At 40.6% G+C, this 12,442-nt stretch overlaps 1 protein-coding gene across 1 annotated transcript in view; it reads left to right on the forward strand.

Moving 5' to 3' along the window:
- Nucleotides 1-12,442, forward strand: part of LOC137297168 (leucine-rich repeat-containing protein 74B-like) — a 614,612-nt gene that overhangs the window by 254,641 nt on the left and 347,529 nt on the right. The window contains exon 9 of the mRNA XM_067829182.1: nt 4,033-4,148. Within this exon, the coding sequence (XP_067685283.1) occupies nt 4,033-4,148 (116 nt within the window). The remainder of the gene's footprint in view (nt 1-4,032; nt 4,149-12,442) is intronic.

Consider the following 12,442-nt stretch of genomic DNA (forward strand, 5'->3'; position numbering starts at 1 on the left):
TCAGCCACTATATTGAACAGTTCAGATACCAGACGTCCTATTTGGGAACTTTGATGACGTCCCATCCCATGACCCTTTGTCTTTTATATGTGCAAGGAATAGTATTATACAATATGTATACATGTATGTTCATATGATAACACATGTTTTCTGCGTTAAAGCTAGATGAACCAAAGTGACAAACTGTGAATCTGCTCCATGTAAGTCACAGACTATCTTATTAGTTCTTTCCTTAAAATATTCAGTATACACTAGCAATGTATCAGCATGTGCCTAAATTCTTCTTTACCACCACTGACATAGATGTTTTGAACAATTTAGCCTCACACATGTCTTACATACAAAGAATACAAGCAAAGAATACATGAACCCTTTGAAAAATTAACCCATAGAGGCCTGGATTGGTTGGTGGACACAGTTTATCTCGACACAGCAAATTACCAACCACTCAGTGAATCCGGGCTCCCCATCATTAATGCGCCATCATTAACCCCAAAACCAAAGGGGACTATGTTTGTGGTGACAGTCATAGCTGCCTTACATGAACCGAAAGGGAATCCATGCAGGCATTCCATTGAGACTCTTGGATTCAACTTCAAGGTTGTAGAATGCCTCACACCCATCTCTTACTGGACAGGGATTTGAAAAGCAAAACCATGTCATTGTCAATGTGTTTGGTCATCATGCACTGTGTCAGCTCCATGTCCTGATGAAGAATCAAATTATTTCTGATCGAAAAAGGCAACCAGTATCACTACACATTGATGAAAATCTGACTGTTGTATGATCAATCGATGCATAGAGAAATGAAACATTTCTGTGAATGGTGCCTGCATGACTTCAGTTGAGAAGACCTGCTAGAAGTATACTGGAAGGATTGCCGATAGAGGATTGATCTGAATCAGCATGCCCAACGACAACAAAAGCATATTTAACATTCTTTCATCACAAACATCATATGCGTGTGCCTTTCGTCATTTACGCCAACTTTGAAGCCCTCATCAAATCGGGTGACCATGTTGTGCTGCCCAACACAATGATGAAGTTTCACATACAAAACACAGAAATACAACGCTTGCGGGTTTGGGTACTTGGTCATTTGATGCAACAGACACACGAATGCTCCTGTCATCTACCAAGGTCCTGATGCGACTCAAACATTTGTGATGTCCTTACGACGCTTAGAGAGAAACATCAGGGAAGCTTCGTCGGATCCTGCCCCCAATGACTATGATGGCCTAGGATAAACCCGCTCACAATCAGGCTCAGCTTTGCGCATCCAACCCATGAATGAGGATGTTGTGAGAGATCATTGCCACATCAAAGGCAGACACTGAGGTGCCGCCCACAACACTGCATTACCTTTTTATTAAAGATTTGTTCCTGTCTCTCATTATCAACATGTGGAGATTGATCGGGAAACAGTTGTTCTGAGGCATAGGGGTGAACTTCCATGGACTTCCATGCTGCCCTGCATCATACGTCAAGGGAAATTTGCTGGTTTGCACTATAGTAAAGGTCTCGTCTGCACCAAATAGTTATCCTAATGGATACATTAAGTGATTATAGCTTCGATACTCGAGAATGCACTGCCCTGTACTCACCGATCCGTTTCGAGGAATTCATGGCAGACCCATTCCATCAAGTTTTCACCTAATATTATGGTTACCTTTTAAAACAAAACATGGGTTGGATGTGGTAAAACCCAGTCCAAACCCCACTGCTAAGGAAACTGCAGTCAAACACCAATCTGATATCTGTATCATGCTAGTACTCGTCTAGCAGCACTGACCTACATTGCTCATTCACATAGAGCAATGGGTAGTTTCAGACATCTGTATCATACCAATGCTCCTCCAGGACCATTGACCTTCCAGGGCAGAGGTAACTAGGCTGCCATCTTTGTGTCTCCTAACAACACCTTCCATTGTCAGTTTGGCTTGCAAAAAGTTTCTACCACTACCAAGCCTCAAATTTATGTTGCTTGATTACAAGTCCTGCGCTCTACCATCACACTCCTGCAACTGCTGATCTCTCTGTGCTTGGAACTTTTGGTCAAGACTGACAAGCTTGGTGACACGTCAAAGATGTCTCAGACGCAGCCCTCACTGTTTTTGAGGAGGGCTGTGAGGCTTCATTCCCTGAAATAAGCCTTAGAAGGGGAATGGAACAGAACCCCCATTATATAACTACTAATGAAGAAGCATGTCCCTGACTTTGAATGAAACAATTCAATCAAATCATTGCTTTCACACTTATGCTCTTTGTCAGAAGTCTGAAATACAAATTTTTCAGATAGTATGTTATTGACATTACCTTAAAATATACATTTGATGGCAACACTGAATTGTATCTTAAATTAACATTGTGGCAGGAGAGTCGAGAAAAACTTCTTTGTCACAAATATCAATGTTTTAGTTAATGTTATAAATTAACAAACAATTTATGTATTTTTTATAGGTATGAAGGAACTATCTTAAAGGAAGGTTAGGAGTGGAAGGAGACCAGTTTTTACAATGAAATGGTCACAGAGAAATGTGTACTTATCATGAAAAAGCCAGGGAATTTGGGTCTGCCATGCCTGCTGGAACCCAGTACAAAAAGGAATTATAGTTGTGCTTGAAACATTTTGAAATTATCATTGCGAGATAAATACATTGTTCACTGATCCCTCAAGCTCATGAGTTGATGTGCCGTCAATGTTTGTTTATATTCTCCTTACCCTTTGACATCAAAGGTACATCAACCCATGTCCCCATAGTGGCCAGTTAACAGCTTATATTATCTTACCTCACGCACAAATGTTTTTTGATCGGCAAGGTGCATTCCACATTTCAATGCATTACCCCTCTGCCATTCGCAGCTCTTTTGGTACTTCTTGGTAGTACTTCTTTATCTCAAATAACATTGAATCACACATGATACACAGAAATTACAGATGTTTTGCGAATGCAAATTGATGGAAGGACGATAGCTCTAAATCTGTTTTCTTGTGTCATCTGCAAAATTCTGCCTCGAATTTCAATAAATAAATTTTGATAAAACATTCAAACGTGGTTCATAAGAATATGAAGAAGGGGACTTACATCACAGCAACTTGACTAAGACAATACCTGAGGGAAAATCAGCAAAATGCAAGATTCGAACTGTTTGATTCAAAAAGGTTGGCTGAAGTGCATGATCTAATACCCATAATTCAAACAGTTCAAAATTAACATTGAAGTGTTTGGTAAGAGAATTACATTGTTCATAGGCCCCTTGATGCCAAAGGGTTTATGTACCCTGAATGTTTGTATATGTTTGTATATCTTACAAACACCTCAATATTGATTTTGGACTATTTATATAAACCTTAAGTTTGCTTCTCAATATGTATTAGGTCATCTCTTGTTTTCCTAGAATAACCGCATTTGAGGTTTTTGTTTGGAGGGACAGGTTTTACTTTTTGTTTGTAAGACTGCTTCGCAGGTTTTACTTTTCTTAACTTTATATGAACATCAACATTCAAATGATACATGAGTGTTTGAAATCAATTGAAAAATATCATTCAAGATTAAAGTCGCAATACAAAGGTCTTCTGAAGCGGGATTGGAACCACAATTCTCTTTTCAGGCTGATAAAAGGTGGAGGGGTTAAATTATCCACTTAAAGTTACTGTCTTTAAATTGATTTTATGAGCGCTTCAGTTATTGTTAATATAGCTTCATTGAATGATCATCTACATTGTAATTACCCATCATTGACAGTATATATGATAGAGAAAACACTTCTCCTCAGTTTTGGTAGACAATGTAAAACCTTGGAGGCATGTTTTCTCCTATACGAAACACAGGTATTTTATGATAGTAAGGAGTACAAGAGTTAGGCAACAGCCCAAACACTACTTGCGTGAAGTACCAAATGAATTCCCACAGTTTGGCATTTCTAGCTGGGTAACAGTAAATTAACTAGTACAGAGTGTAACTGGACACTTTTCAACAATGATTAACATCGTTCAAAACAATATGAAAGCTGTTTGCTCTTCTGATCTAGACAAATGCAACCTTGGAAGTTCTAGACCTTTCATGGAATGGATTTGGATCCACTGGAGCAGAATCACTTGAACAGGCTCTTCAAGTGAATACAACACTTAAAGCATTAGATCTCACGTAAGTTATTAAGCTAGCTTAGTTTGGCCTAGCAACGAAAAGAAACCTTGCAAAATTTCCCATTTGGGCCAGTAACTGGGCAATAATTACTGGTCCTGTCTGTACTTCACTGGTCCAACATATAATTCATAGATCTATGTAACTATCAACTCTTATCATTTAGTGGTCCTCATGAATTTTTACTAGTCAGGGACCATTGGAAATGCATTAATTTTGCACATTGCTAACTTAGGATTTCTGATTGTATATTTCTAGTATGTTCATCCAAGGTCATTACAATGACCATTCTCTTACTTTTCAAATTGGGAAAAATTTAACTGGTTATGAGCTCTCATAAAGATGCCTTTTCATTGGACCAATAGCCAGATTTATTACCTCTAATTATATGTATTGCCATACACATAAGTACCTTCATAGTTAAACTTCATCCTAAATTTGTAGCTTAACACCAGTATTGAGCTTTTGTACAAAATCCTGAAGAGGTTATATGGAGAAATTCCATCTTGTGAACAGAATGCAGAGTCATAGTGTAGGTTCTTCTGATCAAAAACATGATTCTGCTATTTTCCTGAGACACTGCATTTTTATTTTGTTGTGTTTCTTTGCGAATGTAATGACAGTTTGCACTTTGACAGGTGTAATGGTAGTACAGCTTTAACAGGCAGTGCAGCTTTAGCAGGTTGTACAGGTTCAAGCTGAAATTTTAATAAAGAAACCCCAGCTTAGAATAATATCTAGCAGATAATGTGTCCCTATGCTTGATTTACCAGAAAAGTAAATTTACTGAGCTTACCAAGAATAAGAAGTCCTGTTACTGAATGAAATCACTCAAGCGTGAAAAGTACATGACTGAATATCGCAGAACATGTAGACTTTAACACAGCAATATTTATAAATAACAAGGACTGAGAGAAATAATTTTATAGAATATACATGGAACTGTTTAAGGCAATTAATCACAAATTTTGTGGCAGAATCACAGTCGTACATCAGTTTTTCCTGCTCATACGATACACAGTTTTCCAAACATGCTTTAGTCACTTTGCAGTAATAACTTAATGACATCAAAATTACCTCCCCTTGGTCCTACCGCTAAACGAAATAGGAAGAGACAAAATATTACACATAGTCAGGCTTACTCCTTTATTCAACACACAGACAGCACAGTCATAGTCAGGAACTTGTTACGCTTTAAAATTTGCTGTCACAAACAATGTAAGAAATCCCCCCTGAACCAACAAAACAGAACAAAGACAAGTGAAAAAGCATTCAAATATTATTATTGGCAAAGAGAGCAAGTTATACAAGGTCACAAGTCAATTTCACAATACTGATTTCAAATAGAATACAAATGAGACAAAATCTAAGGCAATGGGTCACAAAATATAATACAGCAAACTCACGAAAGTCTTAGTGTGAGAGAGAAATAGAGATGCAGAATGTAACACAGCGAGTGGTCTGACAGCGGCTTATGTTGATTCAGGCGTTGGCAGCGATTGATAAAGATACTCCAGTGAATGTGAATGTGTGTGTCCCGTCTCAACAAGGCAACAAGCCTAAATATATACTCATTCAATCTATCCTGTTTTGGGAAGAAAGTAAATTTTTAACTTACCTTACCATAGGCCTTATGCATATTACCTCAAGCTTTGCTAGAAGAGATCAGACAGTCGTTGATTCGCCATTCCCTAGATGGCTACCTCATGTAATCTACGAATGTAGTCACGGAAGTGATGTGATCTCCCCACTCGCTCAAGCATGAACAATCCGAAAATCACTTTTACTTCTAGCGTTCGTCTGTTTGGATGTGTCTTGGTTCGCGTTGTTACCTACTTTTGCGGTTTCAATAAAGTCGTTTCGTGATTGGTAGGTATGGTTTGTATCCCTTAGTCGTGTCGTGTGTGAGTGCGGCATGGCGTCCGTGGGGGTATTATAACTTGCTGTTTGTTCTTCCTCCATGTGTTTTTCCATGTCGATTGTTATCACTGGCTATGTTTCACTGCATTAATGATGTTTTTCGTGCCACGTTGCGGTGTAAGGCAGGCAGCCATCTTGGTTGTTTGTCCTTCACCGTCCTGAGCTAACGGGCATGCCTACTTTAGCGTGGGGGGTGTCTCTTTCTGCATTTCTTGTATATGTTTTTCCTCCTGGCATTGGTTTTCAACGCATTGTTATGTGGATGTTTTTGTCTATTACAGTTAACTATATGCAAGGGGCAGAAATCGTCGAAGGATCCCCACCCTTGGTGCCCAGATTGTGCGTCTCTATCCTCTATTGACAGGCGCTGCCAATACTGCGAGACGTTATCGGTGGCAGATTTCAAAGCTTTTTTGGTGGCTAAGAGGAAGCGTTTTGCACAGTGGAAGAGAAGGATGTCATCTCCAGCATCTTTGTTGGGATCTCTGCCAGATGACCCTGATTTACTACCACCTTCAGCACCTGAGCTGACGCCTAGGATGGGGCGCTTGTCTGTAACGTCTGTACGCTTGTTCCCGGAACCACCTTGCTCAGATTCCTTCATGGATCTGTCTCATCCAGATGCTTTGTCTCATCCTGAAGTCAAGAGGCTCCTGCACTCCCTCCTGACGCCCGGCGCTGCTTCAACATTGTTGCCGATGTTGTTGTTTTCATCCAGCATTTCAGCGTCCGCATTGAGCGCTCAGATGCCTACGATGGTTCCAGCGCCAATGCCTATGCTAGCGTCTTTCCAATGCCAGGGCCTCTCCCAATGCCAGTGCCTATTCCGACGCCGGACCCTGTGTCAACCCCTTTGCCTTACCGTATAACCAGGGTGTCACATGCTTTGTTGTCCAGGGAAGAGGTTTTGCAATGACAGTTGGATGAGGAGCACACCAGGCGCTTGGCAGCAGAGCGCTCTCAGCGCAGATCACACTCAATGTCCCCTAGGACTCGGTGATCCCGTACCCCGCACCGTAGTTGCTGGCGGCACTCTTGGCCTAGCTTACGGTCCCCACAACGCCCTTTGGTTGAGGACTCTCACTCTACTACTAAGGGTAGATGTCGCTGGTGCTTCCGTTCCAGAGCACCTCGGCGTTCCTCTAGAGCTCGGCGTTTGTGGTCACCGGAGCCACCTTGGATTTTGTCAAAGGAATATGCTGCTCGTGCATTGACTTCGTCCTCTACACAGTGGCATGATTTGACTTCTGTGTCCTGGGAGGACCTGGAGGAGCAGTTTTTTTGCCCAGACTACAACGAAGAGGCATGAGACAACAGTGATGGTGATGGCACTTACCTACCCTTATCAGCCGTCTTTGAGTGGATTGCTGACTGGTTACCAGACTGCCCTTCGCCTTCGGCTGATTCCAGCAACCATGCAGCAATTCATTTATCCCCGGAGCTACTCATCCCGCCTCATCCTATGGTGGTGGACGCTGTGGCCTTATTAGATGCGGACTTTGCGAAATTGTCATTAAATCCTACTGTCAAAGCGTCTAAGTACAGGAAGTCGGATTACAACATACACAGCTTGGATTTCGCGGACAGCAGGGCTGTCCAGGATGAATCTCTGAAGCGGTTATCCGGCTCCTCGCAGTCCTCTTACAGACTGCAGGATTCTAAGCTGGCGGCCATCGATACCGAACTCGAGCGGATGCTTAACACGGTATCTGCACTGGCGTGAGCTACCTCGGCAGCGGCGATGGACTTGTCTGAAGACAACGCCTTGAGGATTGATCACTTTACCACGATTTTTGCCTGGCAGGGTAGGGTGTTGCCCGACCTACTTGGCCATGACAGCAACGGTGTCAGGTCTGATTTGCCTAACCGCCCACATGACCTGACAGATCTTTGACCTTAGAAGCTTCTTTTCTTCTGTGGTCAAGGTTGATTGTATCTGCTGGACCCAGAGTTTTCCAAGAGGAATAGATTCAATGTTTCTGTAGGTGTTTAGGTTCTATTGGATACGGTTCAGAGTCCCAGACTGGGTCTGTAATGGTTGATTGCTGTTTCAGTGTAGCAGCCAGGATTCCTCCCCATTAATGGAACATCTCCAACAATAAATGGAAATAAGTGTGCGACCTATCACACAATATTTAATTGACCACGTATCATCCTGTGTCAACTCTTGCAACTGCATAGCATATCTAAACATGATTTGCAGTCTTTTCTTCTGTTTGATGAAACCAGTTGGTTTAACATTCTCTCTCTTTTCACAACAAATATGGTTACAAGAGTATTTTCTCTAATTTGTATTGATTCAGTGACAGTTACAGTGTTTAGAGTTTTGAGTGATGGTTAATATGGGTCTCATTTCATATCACGGTAATAGTATTTTAGCAGTACACCTTTTAAGGTAGTGGTTTAGAGTTGCCTCTCTTTAAGACTGTTCTGTTGGGTTTGAGTTTTGACTGTTGGTAAACACGAGGCTGATCATGAATGTTCCATTCTTCGCTGGAATGCTCAAGAATTAGTGACTGTGTATATAAAGGCTGGTTGTTGTGTTGACGGGACACACAGGACTTACACTTGGAGTTTTATTGGAGTCTGTCTACCTCTTTGTCAACGTTTTTCACCAGACTTTGGTGAGTTGATATTATATATGTGACCCATTACTTTAGATTTGTCTCAGCTGCATTGTACACCTCTGTTGTGAATCACTGTATCTTGCTCTTTGGGCAATACATGATCCTCGAATGCCAGCACATTATGGCTGCTGAACTAATCTGTTGTTTCCACTATCGGGGTCGTATCAAATAACCATTTAAGTTTACTAGGTGTGGGACATGTATTACTGAAGAAATTACAAAAAAAAGAAACATGTATATATGAAAAACATGTAATCTGACCAACAATGTTAGGATGGACATAATGTCATCCACTAATTGAACATGCAAAAACTTACAAATCGATTATTGAAAAATAAATTGCATTTTATTCTTGCAGAACAACAGACACAATTCAATAACTGTTACATTATATTATGACAATGACAAAGAGAGGTGCACAGAAATCAGTAACATTTACAATAATACATCACAATCATTCATAGTGCCACACAGTGAGATACACTATCATGGTACTGCTCTCGACTGATATGTCCATTCACAAGGTGCATTTGGCTGATTAAAGGGCGTTGTTGACAGCCCTATATTTCTTCTTCTCAGCATGGACATGACCTTCATCATTCTGTTGCATAAGACTTATTTCGGTTGTGTCCAGTTTCACATAAACTGATCTGCAAGATCTACCCACTGTCACATAGTCAGCGAAACTGCAAGTTTTGGGATTGTCCAGATTTGATTCATCCAGTGCATGCAACCACATACCTCCAACATCGCATTGCCTCAGGAAGGGTAAAGAAGATGTACATCTAACAAGGCATGTATGGTATACAACTGATGGTACAAGGATTATGCCACGTTGAATGTACAGTCGTAACAGAAGACATCAGCCATCCCAAGTTTGTGTAGATTCTGGTTTGTTGCAAAGGTCAGATTTTTTCTTGTCAGTTCCTATGCATAGGGGATATCAATGTCTCTTCCATGTTATGAAATCTTACGCTCGAGAATGGTAGAGGCTGCTGCTGATGGCGTAAAATGATGGAACACGTTTAACAGTATCCTTTACCTCTGTGGCATGAAATTCTGAAAAAAGAAGAAGATTGTGTTGTTTATGGAGGTTAGAAGTGTAACCGTTTAAAATATTCCTCCAATGAAAATTCCAAGAAGTACAAAGAATGCTGTCCATAATCAATAATTACTCACAATCAGTTTAATTACTTGTGTGGTAAAATGGGTTTTCAGCTTCTGTGAATCTTTAATACTTACGTGTGCTAATGAGAGATGCAGCTTGTATGTATTCTGGCTGTGGTAGTGAGTGCTTTGGTCAGTCAGTCCATCAGTCAGTCCATCAGTTCGTCTGTTATGGCTAATTATCACATGTTTTAGCGATCCAGATGAGCGCTCAGATTGGAGAGGTCTGCCCATTGTGGGCCAATCACGGATAGCCTAACTCTTGTCATTCGGGTAGTCACTCAGGCCTGGTATATAGGCACTGTAGCGCCTGTCAGTAGTGAGTCCATCATGACCAGTAGCTGGTTGGAGGTGAGAACTCCCCACTTCATACGTTCTTTTCCACCCCATTCTTATTATGTTTGTTTAACAGAAAAGTTGTAATACTGTGAGGTAGTCAACAGAGTGGATGGATTAATTTTTTCTGGCGTGGTGACTCCATGCATTTGGTTTTCATATATAAAACAGTAGATTTTAGAGCAAGTGGGAAAGTAAATAAAAGTCGCATGTAGAGTATTGTATCCGATCTTGTTGGGTTTTCGGGGGAGGATTTTATGCACCCTTTTCAACATGGTGCACTGCAGGTATTATATGATTTAGTCGAGTTGGCATGAGAGTATGTCACAGTTCTTAGGCTTCATTTGAGGTTCACTCCCTCTGTTGTATTGTACAAGTTAGATGTTTACTGCGGAACCTAGTCGAGTTAATTACTGCAGAATCTAGTCGAGTTAGCATCATATGTGATATGTAGAATTTGCAAGATGTTGATGCAGGTTGCTTGTTTTATAGTGTTCAAGTTGGCATCAGATGTGACTCTGGAATATTTTCTGTGAGACATTGTGGCACATTGGTGTCTTGTCAGTGAACTCTCTTTACTGCAGAACTTAATCAGGTTGGCATTACATGTGAGAAGTGTAATGACTTGCAACCCTATGAACTTTTCATGGTACTCATAATGTAAGCATTAACATTTATATATACCTATACTGTGTTATTATAAGAAATATTCTATATTGTGCTCACCCTGCAACAAAGAGTGGACATAACGAGCTTGGCCATTAAAGTTTATATTTAACACCTTTTAAAAATACACAACGGAAAGTCAGTTGATGGCCAGACTCATCCTATTACACTTGTAATCCACTTACAATTGATGTGATGTCCTTCCTCCTCGAAAATTTGTGAGATGTCTGTATAGTCTTCTCTAACTATCTTCTTGAGATTAGAATGAAAACTAATTATGACGATCTTGGTATCAGCTGCAGGATGGTTGTGGGCTTGACCTTGCTTAGTCAGAAGGTCATCTTTAGTGTTGGCATTGAAGTACAACCTGGTGTTTAGTATCCAGTGGATGCTATTTTGCCATCCACTTTTAATTCTGAATTTGTAGCCGCCCATGACTAAATTTCAACTACAGTAGAATAATTTTATAACAAACACCGATAAAATGAACTGACGGCTATAGCGAACTGTTTTAAAAGTCCCGAATTTACCTCTGTGTATTATCATATAAAAAGGTCGTGAATAACGAATTCTCTATAACATACTAATGGCTATACCGAACTGATTTGCAATCCCCACGAGTCCAAGGAAACTAATTGACGGTGTGAATAACGAACTGAGCGAACTCAATCAGTGTCACTGGCAGTTAACGATACTCACTTCAAAATCCTCAGCAGGCCCATGTCGAAACTAACAACATCCTAAAGGCTGTTTCCGATCAGCACGATCAGAATATCCTGCCTTGATTTGGAATGCGATGATGACGACACGAACATTGATGAAACAGGCCAGGCCCCACCTTCATTCTCACAAACTTTGAAGAACTTTCTTGTGTCACAGATTCGCTTGCCGATTTGAATGAAGCTTGAATGGGACGATTGCAGTTGCACAGAGTAATATTATGATAAGGGTCAAGGGTCCAAATGAGGGTACCAGTGAAATCCCTTATCTAACTGGCGTGCTGGTTTGCTTGGGGGAATTAACTCAGCAAAGAGTCCGAAGTCACAAGAAGCTGTTTACAATTTTATTAACAAGAAATAGAATAACAAGGGTGGCCACAGAGAGTCGGTACAACCCTCTGGGCTGAGGGCTAGAGTTGGTCTGACTTGGAAGTCTAAACCCTTCTGAGCGACAAATGGAGTTGGAGACTATTTAACTAAACTTGAAACAATAAAAAGGTTGTGGCTTGTTAAATCACAGACAGAGGGGAGTGCTCTTAATCCTATCTTAAGTGGCATTAATCCTGCTGGCACATTTACTGTATGCTTGAGCTAGTTCTATCCAAGCCTGTTTTGATGTGTCAATTATAATAGCTTGGATTACAATAGATGTGCTTCACTGGGCCATGGCTTAATGACCCTAATTAAAAATGTTTTCACACTGTTGTACTAATGATATGTTTTCTTCAAAGAAGCTCATTAAACTGTCTAGATTCAGCTTTTGTCTTAATGAACTGTTTGCCTATCCGTGGCATTTTGAATATCTCAACAGCTAAGATTTATGTACAAACATCTTTAAACAATACACTTGTAAATTTAAACC

The sequence above is a fragment of the Haliotis asinina genome, chromosome 9, assembly GCF_037392515.1.
Source record: "Haliotis asinina isolate JCU_RB_2024 chromosome 9, JCU_Hal_asi_v2, whole genome shotgun sequence".
In the NCBI taxonomy this organism is placed as follows: Eukaryota; Metazoa; Mollusca; class Gastropoda; order Lepetellida; family Haliotidae; genus Haliotis; species Haliotis asinina.